Source organism: Lycorma delicatula, chromosome 9 (genome assembly GCF_047948215.1).
Source record: "Lycorma delicatula isolate Av1 chromosome 9, ASM4794821v1, whole genome shotgun sequence".
Lineage (NCBI taxonomy): Eukaryota > Metazoa > Arthropoda > Insecta > Hemiptera > Fulgoridae > Lycorma > Lycorma delicatula.
Window position 1 is genome coordinate 8,185,850 of NC_134463.1, and position 20,463 is coordinate 8,206,312.

The window sequence follows — 20,463 nt, forward strand, 5'->3', positions numbered from 1 at the left end:
AAAAAAAGGCGCGGGGCACATTACAGAAAATACCCAATTTCTTACTAATCGTGTGTATAACCTTTGTTCATAAATAATATATATGTATAAACTATGTATCATGTAAAAACTTTTAGCTATATTTCCATCTAAATTTTTCTAACAATTTTCTGTGTTCTTATGAGTAACTGAGGTAAAGTCTTTGCAAACAAGGCACATTTATTTTAAAATTTCATATTTTACTTATTTTATGTTGTATAAGTTCATTTTGAAAATTTGTTGTTTTTACAGTGTTATCCGTGATGAAGATTATTATGTAAAACTTGTTTAGTGTCAATTCAAACAAGTTTTACTTTGAATTGTCTTGACTGTCACTTAAAATATTACAAGAGTGAATCTTCTTTTTTAATTTTATTTAATGTAAATTTTAGGTATTAAAAATAGTTTGGTATAATAACTTACTTTCTACTTGTTATATTTACCATTGATGTCTTATAATTAATGTTAGTTTTTTCTTATTGATTTCAGTGAAAAATGTTGTATGTTAATGGATTGTGGTGAAGGTACGTATGGTCAGCTTGTTCGTTTTTATGGTAAAGATAATGTTGGCGATATATTGTCATCAATGCGTGCTATTTATATATCTCATCTTCATGCAGACCATCATATTGGATTAATTGGTATATTAAAAGCTAGACGGAAATATACAAATAATTCTTCTAATTCTCCTTTATTTTTACTGGCTCCTAAACAAATAATGACATGGCTTAGATATTATAATGATAATTTTGAGCCAGTATTGCAGCAAGTAGAAATTGTTCCTAATGGTGAATTGGTGAGTATATATCATAACCACTATAGTTTTCAATTGTATGTTTTATTATCATTAATACTGAATTTATTTTGCTTAAATATGCGCTTAGGTTTACCGGTTTATTGCAAAATGTATTGAAACTGATAGCTATTTAAAGCACATTCCAAAAAAAAAACAGAAAATAGTTGTGCTGGCTGGAAGTTTTTAAACATAGAATTATACCTGAAGCTGCATAATAAATGAAAGCCATGTGGTTTATTGTTGATAACACATTTACTTTGTTTCTCACATTATAGGATGATATCAATGGTTGCAATGGCAAGGAGGAGAGCAGTGAATTTTCACTCACACACAGTCTTCAACCAGGTTTTCTTTGTCTCATTTTTATTTGGCTCTGATGTATATGACCTTTTTTGAATCCATCTTAGTGAATTTCACCTGTTACAGATTTTACTTTGTATTTTTTGGGCGTGTTTCAAATTTTCACTGCTTCTCTTACAAACTGGGTCTCAAATTCTTTTAATTTAACTTATATAAATGATATTATTATCCATTGCTGCAAAACAAGATTCTTTCTTCTGTTTTCCAAATTATTCTGACCCAATCAGCCATGACTCTTGCACATCAGCGCCACACCAAGATCACCGAGGATGACCATTTTCACCACATCCCGTCACCCTTCATGGATTTGGTCAAACTGATTTACGTATTTTTAAAAAGCAACATATGTCTTCTATCCAATTTACATAAATAATTAACAGAGCCCTTACAGTTGTGTACAGTAAGCTTCTGAAATTTTGTTGTTTTTGGGATATCCAAAAGTCTTTACATAACCCATTATCCTGAAACAGAAAAGACACAATCATATATTCTAAAAGAGCTGAGAAAAAGTTATCTCTTATTCTTTAATTTGAGAGAAATTTATAATAAAAATCTTGAAATGCTCAAGGAATCCTGGGGGAATACAATTATCATGCACATAGCTGAAGCCTAGTAAGAGATTTCCTCATTACCAGAGTCCCTGTTAGCTATTGCAGTCATTACTTTATTATCATCATCTTTTAAATATGATCTTTTTTCTTTGTAAGTTATGTTTTCTTTGTTTTAATTGCAGCATAGTATACTGCTATGTTGTAAACTTGTATAAGGCAAACGCTAAATAAATAAGGGACATAGTCACTGTAATGGGCTTTTGCAGATTTACAAAATGCTGATAACAGATATTCATTATTGTTGTTACAAATTTTGCAAAGGTACTTTTTACTAGACATCCTATGCTAAGGTTATGGGCCAAAAATTTTAATTAATCAGATAAGTACAATAAAAATAGAAATACATTGATCAGTCGATGACATATCACAAAAATTAAATTTTAGTTTTGCAGGAAGTACTTTGTGTACAGTGCCATGATCAGTTTTCAAAATAAAAGAAAGTAGTATGCGATTATTGTTGCTGAACAACATGAACTGATATTCAATTAAAGAAAATGTGGTTTGATATGATGTACAGTACTGTAATGGTAGTGGCAATTTGTAATGGTTGCAGCTGACCAACTTTAATATTTCTGCCATAATATATTGTATTACCTACATAAAATTAATTCTTACTTTTTTAGTATGGAAAGAAATAAAAGAAACTAATTCTATAATTTGTAAAGTTTGTGTAAGAGATCTAGGAATTATATTTTATGAGATGTCATAAAACATGACATTATGAGATGTAATGCATTTTGAAAAGGTAATGTCGAATAATATGCCGCCTTGGTTCAATACCTCAGTTAGGTTTAATTATTTCAAATATTTTATTACTTGCTGCTTCATTTAAATAAATAAAAGTCTTTATTTCGTTTATAATATAAATTATTTTTTATGTAATCTTTGAACGTGTAATTCATATATATGAAACATTATTGTATTAATTAATCAAACATTCGTAATAAACACATCTTGAGTCTTTGAAGGATGGAACAAGACTGACCAACAATAGAGCATTAGACAAATTCGTTAATAAGATTAACTAAAAAAGTGAGAATTTATAGAGTAAAAGAAAGAGTGAAAATTTATAAAGAGTAAGAAAAATGTGAAAATCTTTTATTTTTACAAATAAAAAATGAGAAAATGAAACTTGAGTTTTAACAGGTAATCAATAAGTCTTATAGGTAGCTCGGTTTTGTTAGGAGTACTATAATGCCCTCTTTTAAAAATTTGGATTATATTGTTTCTATACAATTATTGTATGTACCCAGCTTCAAAATTTATTTTATTAGAATGTATGCACCATCCACCTTCTCCACCTTGTTCAGAGACTCAAAGACTAATATTTAGGAATTGAATAAATAATATATTGAATAAAAAACAACCTTTCATATTCTTTTTTTTTAAGAGAATATTTATTTGACAAATATATTTTTAATACGTAATGTATTATACAACAAAATATTATTACAAAGCAGCAAACTATAATTAATAAAAGGTTGTTCATAAATAGTTAGCTGCACTCGATTAAGTTGTACTAGTGAGCATTAGACAAATTAGCTTCCTTTGAGTGAGTGGCAGCTTCCTTTCATCAATCAAGGTTAAAAGACTGTCCAAACAGTGGTCCTACTAATCTAACAAGGCTACAAGGTCTGTTCAGTCACTTTCAGTAAGTAAGCAGAAGTCCTGGTACAAGCAATGAACACTGATTGTCTAAGTTCTCAAGACCTTGTATGGAAGATTTAGACTAGTATTTTATTTCTGTTTGGTGAAAGCTTCAAAGCTAACTTTACCTGGCAGTAAGAATAGCTTTAAATGGCAGTAAAGCTTTGTTACATCGACTGAATGGAAACTGTGTTATTGAATCACAAACCAGTCCATTGGTGATTTGCAGCATTTGTTCCTCGTAACCTAACTCATACAGGTCGTGTCTTAATGTAACAGGTATCAAGCAACTAAATAATTGCATTGAATAGGAAAAGGATATCCCAGTAAATGATTTAGACCAGATTTTTTTTTTCATCACTTTCTTTTCTTCTGGTATGCATTATTTCAGTTATAATTTATCTGTTCCAATCAGGTGAATGGAATTTACCTCATTTTTCAGCTAGATAAAGAACTTTCTGTTGCATACAAAATGATTCCTGTATGTTCAGATTATCCATTATCATTATCCACAGTCAACAAAGCTGTTAAAATCTCTTTAAATTAAATAATTTTATTTAAAAAAAGATATGTGGTAGACCATCCTTTTTTAAGAAAAATTTTAAGATTGTTAATTATAATCTAAAGTAAAGATGTATAACAGAATTCATTTGATGATAAAGATACTAAATCGTAATAGATTAATTGAATATTATAATTTTAAAATTGAATCATTAATTATTTATCTAATTTTATAACATTAAATGCTTCAAAAATTTAGTAATGTCAGAATGTTGTAATTATTAAATTTTGTTTAATCTTTATTTACAGGTATATAACAATGTTACACTTGAAAAGAATTTAATGAATAGGTTGTGCAATACTTTAGATATGTCAAGTGTTTTAACAGCAGGAGTTAAACACTGTCCTAATTCATTTGGTGTTTCTGTAAAACATAATTCTGGATGGAAAATCACATATTCTGGAGATACAATGCCATGTGATTCACTTGTTGAATTAGGTAATTTTTTGTTTATATTAAGTATTGTTTTATTTTTTATTTTTTTGGTAATAATATAACTTTTCTTCTATTAAGATGAAACAGTACAAATGAGTGTAAAATGGATTGTTTCATAACATTTATTAATTTGTTACTTTATTCTATCTCAGAGTTGCTCTAAATGTACAACTCTGCAAAGAGTGACTTAGTAACGTAAAAATTAGAATTTGTTAGATGAAAGTAAACCTACATAGAAAATTTGTTAAAATTAAAATTCCATATAAGATAACCGTAGAAGAGGTTCTATATTTTATTAGCTAGAATAGCTATATTTTTCCTACACAAGTTTGTTATTCAAAAATTGTTTTTGTAAATGATTATAATGGTTTATTATGGAAATTTTGTAGCCCATGAATTACACACTATGTCATGCTTGACTAGAATTAGTCAATCTGCATTTCAGAGGGTTTGGTGTACTGATATGAAAGTGTATTTGCATCAGTAAAATGGTTATGGGAAATTGATGTTATAACAATAATATCAACTTCCCATCAATTACTATTATCTTTTCTACTAAGATCACTATAGTTTTAATGTTGAGTACTGTTTTCCTTTCTTAGCTTCATTTTTTTATCACATGTTGATGCATTTCAGAACCACTCTATTGTCAAAACTTATTGTACTAATAAGTTTTAGGAGCAGTAAGTTTTGACAATGGAGTGGTTATGGGAAACACTATTTCTTTCACTAGTTAAGCCTATTAATGATTTGGGGTGCAAACACGCGTAAGAAAAAATTGGCAAAAACATCAAATTTTTAATTTGACACTATGACTTGAGGTACTGTCCTAAAATTATTTTTACCTTTTAGTGCGTTTAATTTAAGATTGGTATTTTAAACATTTTTTTTACATATTTTTTTATTTATTTGTGATTGTTTTTCTTCATATAAATAATGTACTATAACCAAAAAGTAGGCACCGGAATATACTTATCACTGGCAAAAAAAATCCCGATTTGTTAGTATCAATTTCTGGAGTTAAATTTCTCATTTTACTTTCGTTATATCAATTTTCATCATTCAAAAAAAATATTTTTACGCAAGAGTTAATCAATTTTGAGACGCTGTCCGCCAGGGCAACCCACCCAAAGGGCCTAGTTGCAGAGGCATGTCATAGCCATATCCTGCAGCTAGTGATTTTACTAAGCCAACATTTAATGTTATTTATAGTAAATAAATGTAAATTACAGTTTTTATTAGTTTTCTCATATATTCTGATTAATTGAATGACATATCCTTTACATGAATATGCAAGTGTTTTTAAGACAAATCATGAAGTATGTGACGTATGTGTGTGAAGTACATCACATACTTCACATAGTGTGAGTATGTGTGTGAGGAGTATGTGTAAGACAAATTAAGAAGTATGTATGTTGCACAAGAAGTGTGCAAGTGTTTTTAAGACAAATATTTATTTGGTGTAATAGAATTTGGCTATAATATCATTTAAAATAATTTTTTTTTATTTTAAACTTTGTTTCAGGAAAAGATTCGACACTTTTAATACATGAAGCAACTATGGAGGATGAATTAGTTCGTGAAGCATGTTTAAAAATGCATTCAACCACATCAGGAGCTATAGAAATTGGCAATAAAATGAAGGCAAAATTTACTATATTAACTCATTTCAGCCAAAGATACGCTACTTTGCCACGATTTAATGAAAATTTCAAAGAAGGTGTGGGAATTGCCTTTGATAATATGAGGGTAAGTTGTGAAGAAATTTTTTATTTTGTGATTTATTAAAAGGATTGTGATTTTAAGTTAGGCATTAGAGAGATGATTCATTCTTTGTGGAAGGTGACAAAAAAATTCAAATGACTACCAACCTCATTCCCATTGTTAGACGGCTAATGGGGTGGGACAATAATGACAGCCAAAAAGCCAAGATGTTCACTAAGCATTTAAGCAACGTGTTCCAGCTGCATAAAATGCAAGGAAGTATTGAGGAGGAATTAGTCACTTCTTAAACAGCCCGATTCCTTTATGTCTCCCTTTGAGGCTCTCTCAAAGGTAAAGATAACACAAGAAGTGAAGAGATTGAGAACATATGAAAGGCTCCAGGGTTTGACTGCATTATACAGAGGATGACATCTACACTACCATCTAGAGCTATTTCTTACATATAGGAACATTTTAATGTAATCCTTAGGACAACTCCCTACTCATAAGAATGAAAAATATTGCAGATAACAATGATCTTGAAAACTGGAAGTAGAAAGATAAACCTGGACGGGTCTTTGGCAGAAACCTAGCCTCTTTGGCAGGAAGTGTTAGAAAACGAATGAATGTTACCCTACCATCAATTCGGCTTTAGGGGTAGTCGTTCAACAGTGAAATAAGCCCATAGAGTTACTAATGTTATGATCAGGTGTCTAGAAGAGAAAAGTTATTATTCGGATACCTTTTTTGGATTTAGAACAAGCATTTGACAATGTTTGGTTGCCTGGTCTTTTCAAATTAAAATCGTGCCTGTCACAACCTTATTATTTAATCCTATGCAGCTATCTGGATGATCACTTCTCATGAATTAGCTACAATCAAGAGATATTTTAAGTTTTTCAACAATAACTCAGGAGTTCCTCAAGGTTCATTTCTGGGACCAGTACTATTCCTAGTCTACACTGATAATCTACTTAATCCAAACAGTCTTACAGTTGCATCACAAACAGATAATACAGCAATCTTGGCAGTTGACAATAGCTTAAAAGCCTCAAAGAAATTACAATCTGCACTAGATACCATATCAGCGTTTGGCTACATAACTGGAGAATAAAGGTAAATCCAACAAAGTCCAGGCACGTAATGTTCACGATGAGAAGAAAAGATGCCTTGAAATTCATTTAAACAGTGTCAGAATGCCTTATGCCAGTAAGGTAAGGTATCTGGGCTTTCATCTTGATCACTGTTTAACTTGGAGAGATCATGTAAGGGAGAAAAGGAAATTGCTTGACATTAAGCTATACTGGATATTGGGTAAGAGATCTCAACTTTCTTTATCCAACAACATTCTGCTTTACAAGGCTTTATTGAAGCCGGTATGGACTTATGGAATTAAACTCTGGGGCACAACCAGTAACAGTAATGTGGAGATAATTCAACAGTCCAACTGAAGTCCACAATTACATAGACATTCTGTACATTCGAGAAGAGGTTGAACGCCTAATTTCAAGATATGTGTCCAGGTTGGAGAAGCATGTCAGTCATCTAGCTCCGAATTTAGAGAAGCTTGTCAATCATCTAGCTCAGTATCTACTTGACAACAGTGGGGACATTAGGAAGCTGAAAAGACTTCATGTTTTTGATCTGTTTGATGGACCATTATGATGATCCAGTTTGTTGGAGATAACACTTCTTATAAGAGTTTTTGTTTTATTTTTGGTTATTCAAATTTATAGTTATCCTAAAGTTAATATTTCATTTATTTGCTGTTTATCTAAAGTTAACATTTTATTTATTTCTGTTCTATTTACATACGCGACTTGATTAATGATGTGAAGATATTTAATTATATTGAAAGACACTATGAAATTTTCTGTAATTTAATAATTAATTACTAGTATTTATCTTGTATTTGTACTTGTTCAGGATTATCGTTTTATGATCCTATTTTAAGTAATAGTCTGTCATATGACTTACTTATAGCTTCAATATAAAAGCTAATTGTAAATAAAGGAATTCAATTAAAAAAAAAAAGACCAACTTTAACAAAAGGAAGAGTTTCTCAGTTCAACCTATTTGTGTGTGTTCAAGCCTTATTCTGAACTAAATGGATCAATTTCCAATTATTCTCTTTTTTGTTTTATTTTATTTCAGGGGTCTTTCTGATGGTCCTATTGCACTAAAAACTACCGTTTTTGGCACATGAAAATTTTATTGTATTCCAAACTTAACTTTATATACTGAATTCTAAAATGCATTCAGAATTTTTCCATCACACACAGTTTTTGTGTGATAACATTTTTTAAGTATAGATTTTGCGGAATTGTACATTATTTTAGAGATATCAATGTACATAAAAAAAATTGTTAAATGGACTCAACATGGAGTGCATTACAAACAACATTATCAAGGCAATAATTATATATACAAGGCATGGCTATTAAATAACGAGACTAATGCTGCTACAGAAGAATTGCGCATGCGCCAAATTTATACGACCGACAGCTGTGTAGCGTGAAGCCTTCTCTTTCGATTGTTGCCACTCCAGTTTCTGTAGACATGTTAGTCTGGCTAACTAAGCCAGACTAAAATGTAACTAATCACGTAGCTTGTACATGATTATTCATTTAATGTAGGTTCTGACAGTAGGTTGCATGCCAGCACAGAGCAATCTTCTAAGTTATACAATTAACATACCAGTGTTGTTTAAATGTTAGTTGAGTATGTTTGTACTGTGGTTTTATTCTGTTTTGTGATTTACAGTTACTGTTTCTAGTGTGTTCTGTTAGTGAATTAATATGCCAAATAAAAAATGAATAAATATGTGTGTGGAGATTTGACATTTAAAGAATGACAACAAAGTTTTACTCCACTAGTTAAAAAATGATACGAATTATATTTTGGCTGTAAAGTTGGGGATAAAAACTGGGTCCCTCACATCTGCTATTCAGCCTCTAAAAAAGTCTGACAGACTGGGCTAGAAATAATCAGAACATGATTTTTATTATATTCATGTGGTGTGGCATGAACCGTATACCATTTATCAGAATATTATTTTTGTGTAAGTTAAAAGGAATAAGTAGTAAATCCAAACACAGTACCCAAATTTATTGTATGCTATAAGACCATGCTGTCATGGTTAGGACTTAACCTATATCGTATGTTTCAACATTTCTAACTTTAAATGATAAATCAGAATATGAGGAAGCCACTGAAATTTAACATGAGGAGCAAGATGTTTCTACTTTTAAAGCAGAATCCTCTTCCTGTGAACATCACCTGATAACTCAAGGTGAATTAAATGATCATCAGGATTTGGACTATCAAAGAAAAGCCAAGCTTTCAGGATCTAGGCTGAAAGACTACAATCTTTATAGTGATACTAAAGTGTGTTTCTTTTGTAATCAAGGAAAAATGACCAGAAGCCAAGAAGTTTCAAGGTGGTTTATTTGTGATGGAATTGAGCTACTTAGTCAAAATGTTCAGGAAATTAAATACCTAGAATCTTCAACCCCAAAGAGCAGATACACATTTGTTGGATACAAATGATAAAGTTAATCCTTTTTCTAGAAAATTGGAATTGTGAAGCAGAAATTTAAAGCAAAAAACCTAGTAATGTTTGCAAATTTAGATGAATTTGTTAAAACTTACAAGGCTGAAGAACATGTGAAAGCTATTTTTGTAACCATTAAAAATCATTTAACCATGATGACAAAGAATTTTAAACAGTATTTTCTTGCTGACGACAACTTGATGAAGTTATGAGTGGATTAGGGATCCATTTCAGAATACTCTAAGGGCTCTCAACTGCCGAAGAAAAAAATCTTCATTAACTTTACGGCAAGTGGTGAAATCAAAAGACAATTTAGTAATAAATCACTCTTTGAATTTAGAGCAGGGATAGAGGATGAGTTTTCTGCACTGAAAACAAGGGCATTTCGTATAGTATTCGCGATTTCAATATCCTACCTTTGTGAAACCGGATTTTCTGCAGTGGCTGCTTTGAAGACAAATTATAAATCTCAGCTAAATATAGAAAAAGAACTCAAGAGTGTCTATTTCTAATATTAAACCTTCTTTCGAAAAACTTTGCTCTGCAAGACAGGCCCAAGTGAGTTACTAATAATTACACTGGGGAACAAAACAGAATGTTTTTGTTTTTGTCTCGGGAAGAAAGATATGTGATTGTGATAGTATTTTTTCTCCTGAATTGAAATATGATAATGGGTTTTCCCCATCACACAAGGTTTCCAAGGACAGGCATTTATAATTTCAAACATTTTAATAGTTTCTGCATTCTTAACTTCACAATATTCAAACGTTTGACTCACCTACAAAATAAGAAATGAATATTTTCTGCTATATTTCACCTGTGGAGCATCCCTCTTGATGGTCCATCAATAATCGGCCAGCATATTAGGACTCCATTCACCTTGATATCTCTTTTTCGTAGCTGAAAATGTTACTCATGCTGATCTCTCACTGCACCATGATTTTCCAGGAAGAAATGTAGGTGCGAGTGCAGGAAGTATACTTTTAAGGACATACTGCAACCCAAATTTTTATAAGACTGTTGACAGTATCATGGTAATTTTCCACTTTTTGATTTCCCAAAAACCTCTTGAGTAACATTTTTTAGTGCTTGCTAAGCTGCTTTCTCAAGTGGATTGAATAGTTCCTCAAACTTTTCATCATGCATTAGTGATTGTATTTGTGAACCAACAAATATTCCTTCTTTAATTTTGCATCACTAATTTTAGGAAACTTCTGTTTTAATTACATGAAACCAGGAGTATTGTCCATGGCCTTGACAAAATTTTTCATTAATGCTAATTTGATATATAACAGAGGTGATACACATTTTTAGGGTTGTGTTTCATATTTTTCTGTTTCAGGAATGAGTGATCTGCATTTAGGCCATTCTTTTCTAATGAAATGGTTTTTTCTGACCCTACTATATCACATTCACACAAAAAACAGTACTTTGTGTAACCAAGCTGCAGACGAAGAATAAGTGCAGATTACCACAAATATTTCATTCATACACTGCATATTGAAGCTTTTCCAATGTAAATTTAAAGTTTTCATATGTTTCTTTCATACTAGCAGAGTGAGCCGCAGGCACTGATGGGAGTTTTTTGCCATTATGCAGAAGCACAGCTTTTAAACTAACTTCAGAGGAATCAATGAACAAGTGCCATTCTGTTGGGTTACGTTCATTACAAAATTTTCATAAGAGAAGAAATGTCATTACAAAACACTAAGCAATTTTCTTCAGAAAGCTAGTATTTAAATTCAGAATGATGATTATGATAAGTATCTTAGTATTCTTTTGAAAAAGACTTCATCCTTTTAGCTGGGAAGCAAGCATTTCAGACTGTTTTTCAGATAACTTTAAATCTCACATGAGATCATTAAAATTTTCTTGAGTCAATAAATGTGGCTCAGATGAACTGCTTTGTTCAAAAGTTGTATCACCGGAATTTGTTTCTTTTTCTTCCTTACTTCTATCAGACTCTGAACTCTCTTCATCTAATGTCAGATGTTCTGGTGGTTTTGGTATGGGCAATTCTTCGCAGTTTGGAACTGGTCTCATTGCAGATTGCAAGTTAGGGTACACCACAGTATGTTTTGATTTTGACGTAATCCCTTTAATATTTGTTAAGCAGAAATAACAGTCAGAAGAATGATATTTGGGTTCTCTCCAAATCATAGGGATAGCAAATAACATGTGGCATGTGCCGTTTTTCCATACAGTGAGAAGCCTAAAACACGATAAACAGCAGATATGTGGGGCCAAGGCTCTCGTTTGGTCCCTGACTTTACACCCAAAATAATGTTCCAACACTTTTTTACTAATGGAGTAAGGTTTCACTTTTGGAACTTGAGCGTCACTTCACAACATACATAACAAAACCTTGTTAGGATGATTTAAACAAAGGCATTTAGTAACTAACGACTAATTAAAAACAATAAAGTTGTAACTATGTAATACACAATAATTCAAACCCACAAAGCACTCATAATGACATGTGTACTGGTTCACTACTATCTCACAACTGGCATCATTCTGATGAATGTGTGCTACACTAGATCACTTTTGTACATGTCTGAACCTGCACAACAGTAGCATACGCTATATGAGCTAATTAGCTCATTTGGTTCCAACATACTTACAATGCTCAAGGAGCTTTTACTTTACAATGGACAAAAAAAGTTTTGAAATATTTAAATAAATTAAAATAACAAAAAAATTGTGGGTGATGGAGAATTCCAAATAAATATTTGAAAACAGGATAAAAACTGCATTAAGTACACATATTGATATTCTTAAGACAAAAATCATGTTGATCAGTGTTATTGACTTGTTTTTAATTTAATATTGATAAGTTAATTATTGCAGAACTGATACAACCCTGTTTATAAGTGTATTGTAGCAGTGTAAATGTGTATTTTATTATTTATTATGTCTGAATGTATTTTGTTTTTCTTTCCTTTCAGTAAATTAATAAATTTTTTTTAATAATATCTTTTCAATATGCTTGGGCCCCCATTAGTGTTATCACACTCCTCTAGAGGAATGCACCCCACAGATTGAGAAGCACTGGATGAACAAGATCAATTTTGAGTAGTGATGGAGTTCACATCGGTTTGAGTTAATAAAAAGTGCTTAAAAGAATTTTTATATAATTTAACTCAAACTTATTATTCTTTGATTATTTTAATAATCATTAATCATTAAAAGGGCGTATAGTAAAGAAATTAATAAGAACTGTAATGTGTTTACTTTCTAAAATTCATTTTTTATATGCAGGAAAAAACTTCTTTTAATTTTTTTTTTAATAAGAAATTTATTTTATTATCTTAACTTGGGTAAAAAAATTAAAATTCTTCCTTTTTTTCTTTTAGGTAAGACTTACTGATCTTCCAAAACTTCCACTGATGTATCGTTCATTGAAGCTAATGTTTTCAGCTCATCAAGATGAATTGGAACAAAAAGCATATCGAAGACAAATGAAAGAATTGAAGATGGCTAATTCACGTTCAAAATCTCAATCACCAACTCCAAAATGATGATTTTGTATGTTCATGATGTATATTAAATGTTTAAAATTTGAAATAAATATTTATTTATATTTTAAAGTATTGAATGTATATGTGATAAATAGTTTTCTTAAAAGAATATCATAGTTATTTTGTGTTGATAAATTCTGTAAAATTGATTAAGTTACCAATCATATAATTTCCTTTGTATTTCTGTAATTTGTTATTGAAAACTATGATTAACAAGCTCAATCTTGAAGCGTCATAGTGTTCACATCAGGGTAATCGATGAGCAGTTTGGGTCATTTACAAAGAAATTTTTAGCAAAAAAATTATACTCCTTTCATAAATATGACTTTAGTGATATGTTAAAATTTAGTCATTGTTGACATATATTTTTATTTTTTATATAGCAGTAACCCTTAAACTCAAATTTTTCTTTCACACTTTTTCCCTAAATTTGTATAATATTCTAATAAATCATAGTAAAATCCTTACCAGATACGCTTTTTAGATACTCCTTTTCTCCATTATTAAATGGAGAATGAAATGTCACTTCTTACTTAATTTACAATCTTAAATATATTTTTCAAGGCACTTTACTAGGTTTAAGCCTTTTTTTTTTTTTTTGACTGATTCACCACAGAAGCTTATAAAGAAATTTGTACATGGCAGTATGAAAATGGAAATTTGTAGTGTATGAAAAATGCCATGCCTGACTGGAATTCAAAAACATGGAATCTCTGGATGAAAGGCTGAGATGTCACCACTCTGTGATTGAGATCAACTATCGCCAATCAGTTTTTGATGATATATATTTAAATTATGGGGTATATTGACCAGAGCGTTGGGTTTATTTCATGTTACAAGTATTTTTTAACATAAAGTACTGTACCATTAACATACAAAAAATATAATACATAGTTATAAAAAAGATGTCATAAGGCAAATATATTGAAAGGAAGAACAGTGTTTGTTACTCAGTTTGTTATAGATTTATACAGGTTTGCATTTATACATAGTTCTAATTGATGTTAAAAAGTAACAACACAAAATTATAAGAAATTTTACAATTCTCATTAAGTCAAGGCAGCTATAAAAATGTAGTGCTCAAAAATTTTTTATTGATTAGAACATTTATTAATTCATATTTAAAAACAAGAACAAAAAACCATCATATAATTGTGAATTTGTATGACATACCATATATACAATTCTGCCTACTAAATATTTAAATATGCTGGTTACAAATTTGCATTGTAAATTTAAACCATTTCCTTTTTTTGTCAGATAGTACAAAAAATCTTTTAAGTTGAATTACTTTCATTAAAATGTAATGTGATTGCGAAATTGAATGAAAATCTTTGCTCACTAAGTATAAAATAGTAGTTGACCAACTAGTGCTAATGCTTTAATATCCGTTTTCATTAACAAGTAGAAAAATTTTTTTTTTCATCAGTCACCAATTACTCTGCTAGCATAATTTATATGCTTAACTCTAGAAGTTCAAAAATGTTTAATTATTCAAAATATCTGTGAATTTCTAATTATCCTAATTTAAATATTTTCAGTTAGTCATTTATTAAGAAATAATTTTATAAATTCAAATCTTTAACTGATCACTGAATAATGTTATTATGTCAGTTTTCTAATTGGGATAAAACAATCATTGTGAATTTTTATTAATTTGATTTTTTTTTTAAATTGCACTTGCTAAATTTTTTTTGATGAATCCTAACAGGTTCAATCACTTAAAATCTCTACATTTGAAAATGTTTTACAAGATATAAAAGTAATATTAGAGACAAAGCATACACTGGACTAAGTCAATTACAAAAACATAGTCTTTGGCAACTATCCCTAAGAGCTTAAAAAGAGTTTGACTGCAAATCTTTTATATAAATGCAAAATATCATTTACTGACTTATCAGAATACATTCCTGATCCAAAGTTATAGAAAATTAAGATTTAGCAGAGATAGTTCTTAAAAGCCCTTGCAAATATTAAAAAAAAAAATTGCACCCCCTCAAATTTAGCTTTCATAATTTTGTGGTCATACTTCAATTGATTTAGTTTACATGTAAGTTTTATGATTTTTAGATATCAAAGATCTCCTCAGCGACTGGGTTTATTTTTAGTTTGATTTATGAGGCTTGGTTCAAAAGTAAGGACCAGTGAGTTATAAACAGTGATTGGCAATACTGATTGGTTTGCGTATGCACAATAGCTTTGAATGGTCTTTGGGCATATAACCACCACATGGCTTCAGTACATTGTTTTCCTTTATGAGACAGTGTGTTAAAATGAGTGTGGTAATAACAAATCCCACAAGTTATGAAGTTGAATCAATGATTAATACACATTAATTCATAATCAGTAAAGGAAAAGTGAGGTAGTGGTGTTGTGAGTTGGAAGGCTGTTCAAATGTTCATGACAAACAGAGAAGTGGCAGACTTAGTGTCCAGACTGACAATCTCATTGAATTTGTGAATGCAAAAGTGAGAAAAGAATCATTGCTTTACGATTAGCAATCTTTCTGTGGAATCTCCAGAAGTTTCAAAGACAACATTGTTGAGAATCTAACTGACATTGTAGGCTATCGTAAACTTTGTGCACAGTGGGTGCTAAAAATGCAGACAAGTGCTCCATAATGATATCTGTGTGTTCTTTTCTCAATCTCTTTAATCGTGGAGACAAAATTTTTTTCTCATATTGTCACTGGTAACTAAATGTGGATTTTGTATGTCAGCGCTGAGACAAAACAACAATCCATGCAATGGAGTCGTTCCAGTTCACTGAGACCTAGAAATTCAAAAAATTCAGCCTCAAAGGAAAATCATAACAACTGTACTCTGAGACAAAAAGGGTATGCTTTTGATTTATTTCATGGAACACCATAAGTCAATTGTGAAACACTTTTTAAACTGTGTCATACCATTCAAAACTGATGACAGGGAATGCTGATATTAGAAATTGTTTTTCACAGTAACAGAGCTGCATACACAACAGAAACAATTCGGATGGGAGATTTTTTATCATCCCCTTACAGTCCTGATCTCGCACCCAATGACTACCAACCATCTCTTCCTACACCTCAAAAACTTACTTGCGTCTCAATGATTTGAGGAAGTGAAGAATTGAAAATCTCAGAACAAAAGTTGCTACAATCCCAGGCGGCAGAATTTTATACTGGGTTTGAAGAAGCTTGTTTCACAATATCAAAACTTTTGGAAAGAAATGGTGATTATGTAGAAAAATAAAGTAAATATATATTTGAAAACATTAATAAATTTTTAATTTTTTTCAACTGTTCTCATTTTGTTACCAATCAGCCCTTACTTTTGAACTGAACCATGTACAAACTTATTTTGTATTAAAAATTTTGTTTACGTAGCTTATTAATATGCCATGCAGCATCATAGTATCCCATTAAGTTTTATACTTTTCTCTATCCTTTGCCAACCCTTTTGCATATTTTTTCATCCCAATTCCTTGTTTCATTTCAGATGGTTTATAACTACACCTTGAGTAAGCTATTGATTCTACACCAAGGATTGTTCATTTTTTCTGTTGAAGGGCTGCATCTTAGAGCAATCAAAGTGTGCCTAAAGACTGCTGTATCAAAGTTTTTCAGCCCCCTGTACTAAATCTACTCGCTGACTCAGTATCCTACTAGGATTGGTTACCCAATTTTCACCGGTTTACTCTGGTGGATTAGAAGGGACATTTCTTGCTAGTTAATTATGGAAATGGAGTGAGAGAAGCCAGAAAAATTTTCTTGTATGAATTGCAGTTACATTATGTGGAACATACATGTTAGCATTATTACACATCTCCCACACACTGTAGCTGAAGCTCACAGACTCCACTTACCAAGATACAGGAAAAATGCTTGTATAGCATATAATATCTTGATTTAGCCCAATCAGAGGCAGTTGCTGTTGGTTGAACTTCTCTTTCATTAATTTTCATCCTTCTACTTTGTTAAATACAATGTGTAACAAATAGATCTGTCACTGCCATAATTTTTCCTGTGGTATTTAGTAACCAGCAGAACAACCACTTCACTGAGGGTCAGAACTGCAATCTACATATAGGATTGCCCAGAGACAATATTTATTATCCTCATGTTAATATAAAACAAGTAGAGACTTTCTCTTATCATGACAATTTTAATTGTCTTTCTGTATTTTAAAATCAATATATTGAAAGCTGATGATACATTACAAAAATTGTAGTTCCTATTCATTGCTTGCTGGGGAAAACATTTCTTCATATTTTAATGCAAAAGTAAAACAAGATTTTTACATGAAATGTAGTTTATTAAACCAATTACGTACCGGATCAACCACCTTTTACCATTTTTAAGCTAAAATCATGATCGCATCAATGTAGTACTTAGTTTTCTGGACAAAAACTTTGATAACTGATTTTCACAGTCTTGTTTTAAAGCTATATTTAATTATGCCACTGAAAGAGTTCTATAGAGACTGAAACAAACGGTAGTCTAATGATGCAAGGTCAGAACTATACAGTGAATATATTATAACTCCCAGCCAAGCTCTCAATTTTCAAGGTCACCAAATGTGAGTAGGTTCTAGCATTGTGATGGAAGATGACATTTCCTACTGGTAACTTTATCTTGATTGCTTGGGGTAATCCTTAAAGTTGTTGATAGTAGAGGTTAGAAACAATGTTTGACCAGGTCACAGCAATTCATAGTAAGTAATTACTTTTTGATCCTTACACATGGACCTTGTCACCATTGGTCACCACTGACCTTGTCACCATTTATGGAGCTTCGCCTTCCTTTGACCACAATATTTTCTGTACATTATTATTGTATATAGTATTTCTGTCATTACCGGTAATGAGCCATTTCAAAAGTGGTTCCATTTTAGCAACGATTAAAATGGAAATTTGATCCATTAAATTCTTCATTGTAAAATCATATTGCATATAAACACTTGAGTTATTTTTTTATATGCATCCTTCTTCAAATGATTCAGTTGTGGTTGATGTTGAGTTTATTACTGATATCATAACTACTAGTGAATCAGTCTAGCTTATTTTTTTCCATGATTTCATCAACTTTTTCAGTTACTGACTGACTAGAATGAGGTGCATCATTGACATCAATATTTCTTTATTGAAAACACTTGAACCAGCTTTTTACCTTGCACACACTGATACTGCATCATGAACATAAACATTATAAATTTGTTTTGAAGCTGAGTTGCATCCTTCCTGGTTTTTGTAATAAAATTTCTTCTTTATTTTCACTCATTTTAAAACACAGTAACTTTTAAATAAATAAAATAATATAATCATAACTTTTGTAACAAGTAATAAAATTAAAAACCCATGAAGTTGTTTTGAAGAAACATTACTACAGCGCCCCCTGGCTGCTTATAATCGTAAAACTAATCTAAGAACCTGCTCCGTGGTGATACCTATGTAATGCAAAAAACCGCATTAAAATTGGTCCAGTAATGTTTGACAAAAATGGTAACAGACACACACATAACCTCTTACTCCGAATGCGCACATACCATCTCCATTCTGTCATGGATTAAAATACCCTGTGATATGTCACCTTTCAAAAGCACACAGGTGTTGTCAGATTATCAGAATTATGTGATCCTAAAGCTATCTGTCTATATAATATGGAGAAAATTTTCCCCATACCCCAATATTAATGTTTAACATTCATAAATTATTTATATTACACATTAATATTTGATTGTAAAATAAATGTTTTACACAAAAATGTACAGCTTTTAACTTATGTGTTAAAGCTAAAATTAAAATTTTATAAAATTTTGTACTACAGGAAAAATTATTGACCCACAATTAAAAAATCTTGCAATGGTAGAATAAAACCATTTAATTCTGTTTGTTTTTCTGTATAGTTTTTCAGAAAATCATAGAGATGTAATTTAAGAAATTACAGATTTATAATAAAGTATATATACTTGATTGTAGGAACATAGTAACTTATGATTCAAGTTTAAACAAGTATGAATTTTAATTTCATAAAGGGGGTTAATGATCACTGATTATGAATCCCACCCTTTCATCATTTTAATAATAATTTCTGTAATACAGTAACAAATTTCCTTCATAAAATTGAAGTGAAAACATAATTTATTTCTGTCAAATTATTTTTATTGGTCATACAAATTGACACTTAACAATAAAGGATATTTTTCGTATCTCATTCTATATCATTTACTGTTTCATTAATGATGTTAAATTATAATAGTAAGTCGTTGGAGTGTATAGTCATTGCTTTAAATTATTTCTCATAATTATTAAAAGATATCTCGTTTAATTCTAGATTAGAATCAAATGTGACAGTTTCTGTATTTGTTTACAGTATTACTAATAGATACATCCATAATAAATAAGCATTAATTTAAATTAAAATCTGTTGATTCATTTAGATAATATCATGAATTTTTTTTATGTTATCCAATGTTTATATATTACGCATTAAATAACAGTTTCAACTAATACCAGTGTAGTTCTATGGTATTGTATTCTCTTAAAGTCATTACTCTATATTTTGTGTATCATTAATTTATTCGTTTTTCTTCGTTAAATGTAATCTTTATTTTATAGTTTATTTGCTCATAATTTATACTTACAAAAATGGTTTCTATTCATTAACATTAAAGGATGGTACATCCTTTGAAAAGTTAGATGGATTTTAGTCCAACTTTCGTAAAAATTATGAAACAGTCTTTATAACAAAATGTTACTCTTTTATTTTAATTTTACTTATTATTACAAATTCAGATGTGCTGCAAATATATTTTTACAAGGAAGATGAGATGGCTGAAAAATGCCAGGCCTTTAATAGTAGCAAAACCTGATATCAGCTGATTGAGAAGCCAGCATGCTAACAACTCATTTAGAATTAAGAATTTATGTGTTAATTTATAATTCATTTTAATTTAGTCCCAACTTCTAAAAACATAAAGAAATTTTGTTTAGTTTAAAATGGTGTTATTTTATGTTACAGTTTTACTTATATGAATAAACCTAAAAAAAATACTACTTGTGTGAAAATAAAACCATTTATAAGAAACCCTAAGTAGAATCTTCATACTGATAAGAATAAGATAAAGATGTCAAGAGACTAGCGTGAAAAATAGCCACATTCTCTAGAAAATTATGTGGAAATAAATAAAAAAATGTTTTTTATCCACTTTTCTGATTATGAAATTTTGGATGAAGCAACAGATCATTACATAATAACAATCCAATTCTAACCAATGATG

At 30.4% G+C, this 20,463-nt stretch overlaps 1 protein-coding gene across 3 annotated transcripts in view; it reads left to right on the top strand.

Moving 5' to 3' along the window:
• The window catches only part of RNaseZ (ribonuclease Z), a 63,649-nt gene extending 43,426 nt beyond the window's left edge, over positions 1 to 20,223 (top strand). Inside the window, exons 10-14 of one of the 3 annotated variants that reach the window (XM_075374479.1) lie at positions 508 to 814; positions 4,243 to 4,432; positions 5,955 to 6,178; positions 13,043 to 13,214; positions 20,205 to 20,223. In XM_075374479.1, the coding sequence (XP_075230594.1) occupies positions 508 to 814; positions 4,243 to 4,432; positions 5,955 to 6,178; positions 13,043 to 13,207 (886 nt within the window). In that variant the 3' untranslated portion in view covers positions 13,208 to 13,214; positions 20,205 to 20,223. Of the gene's footprint in view, positions 1 to 507; positions 815 to 4,242; positions 4,433 to 5,954; positions 6,179 to 13,042; positions 13,280 to 16,683; positions 17,035 to 20,204 lie in introns of those variants that run through there. The other 2 variants (XM_075374480.1, XM_075374478.1) reach the window with 2 other exon arrangements.
• The last annotated feature ends 240 nt before the right edge of the window (positions 20,224 to 20,463 follow it).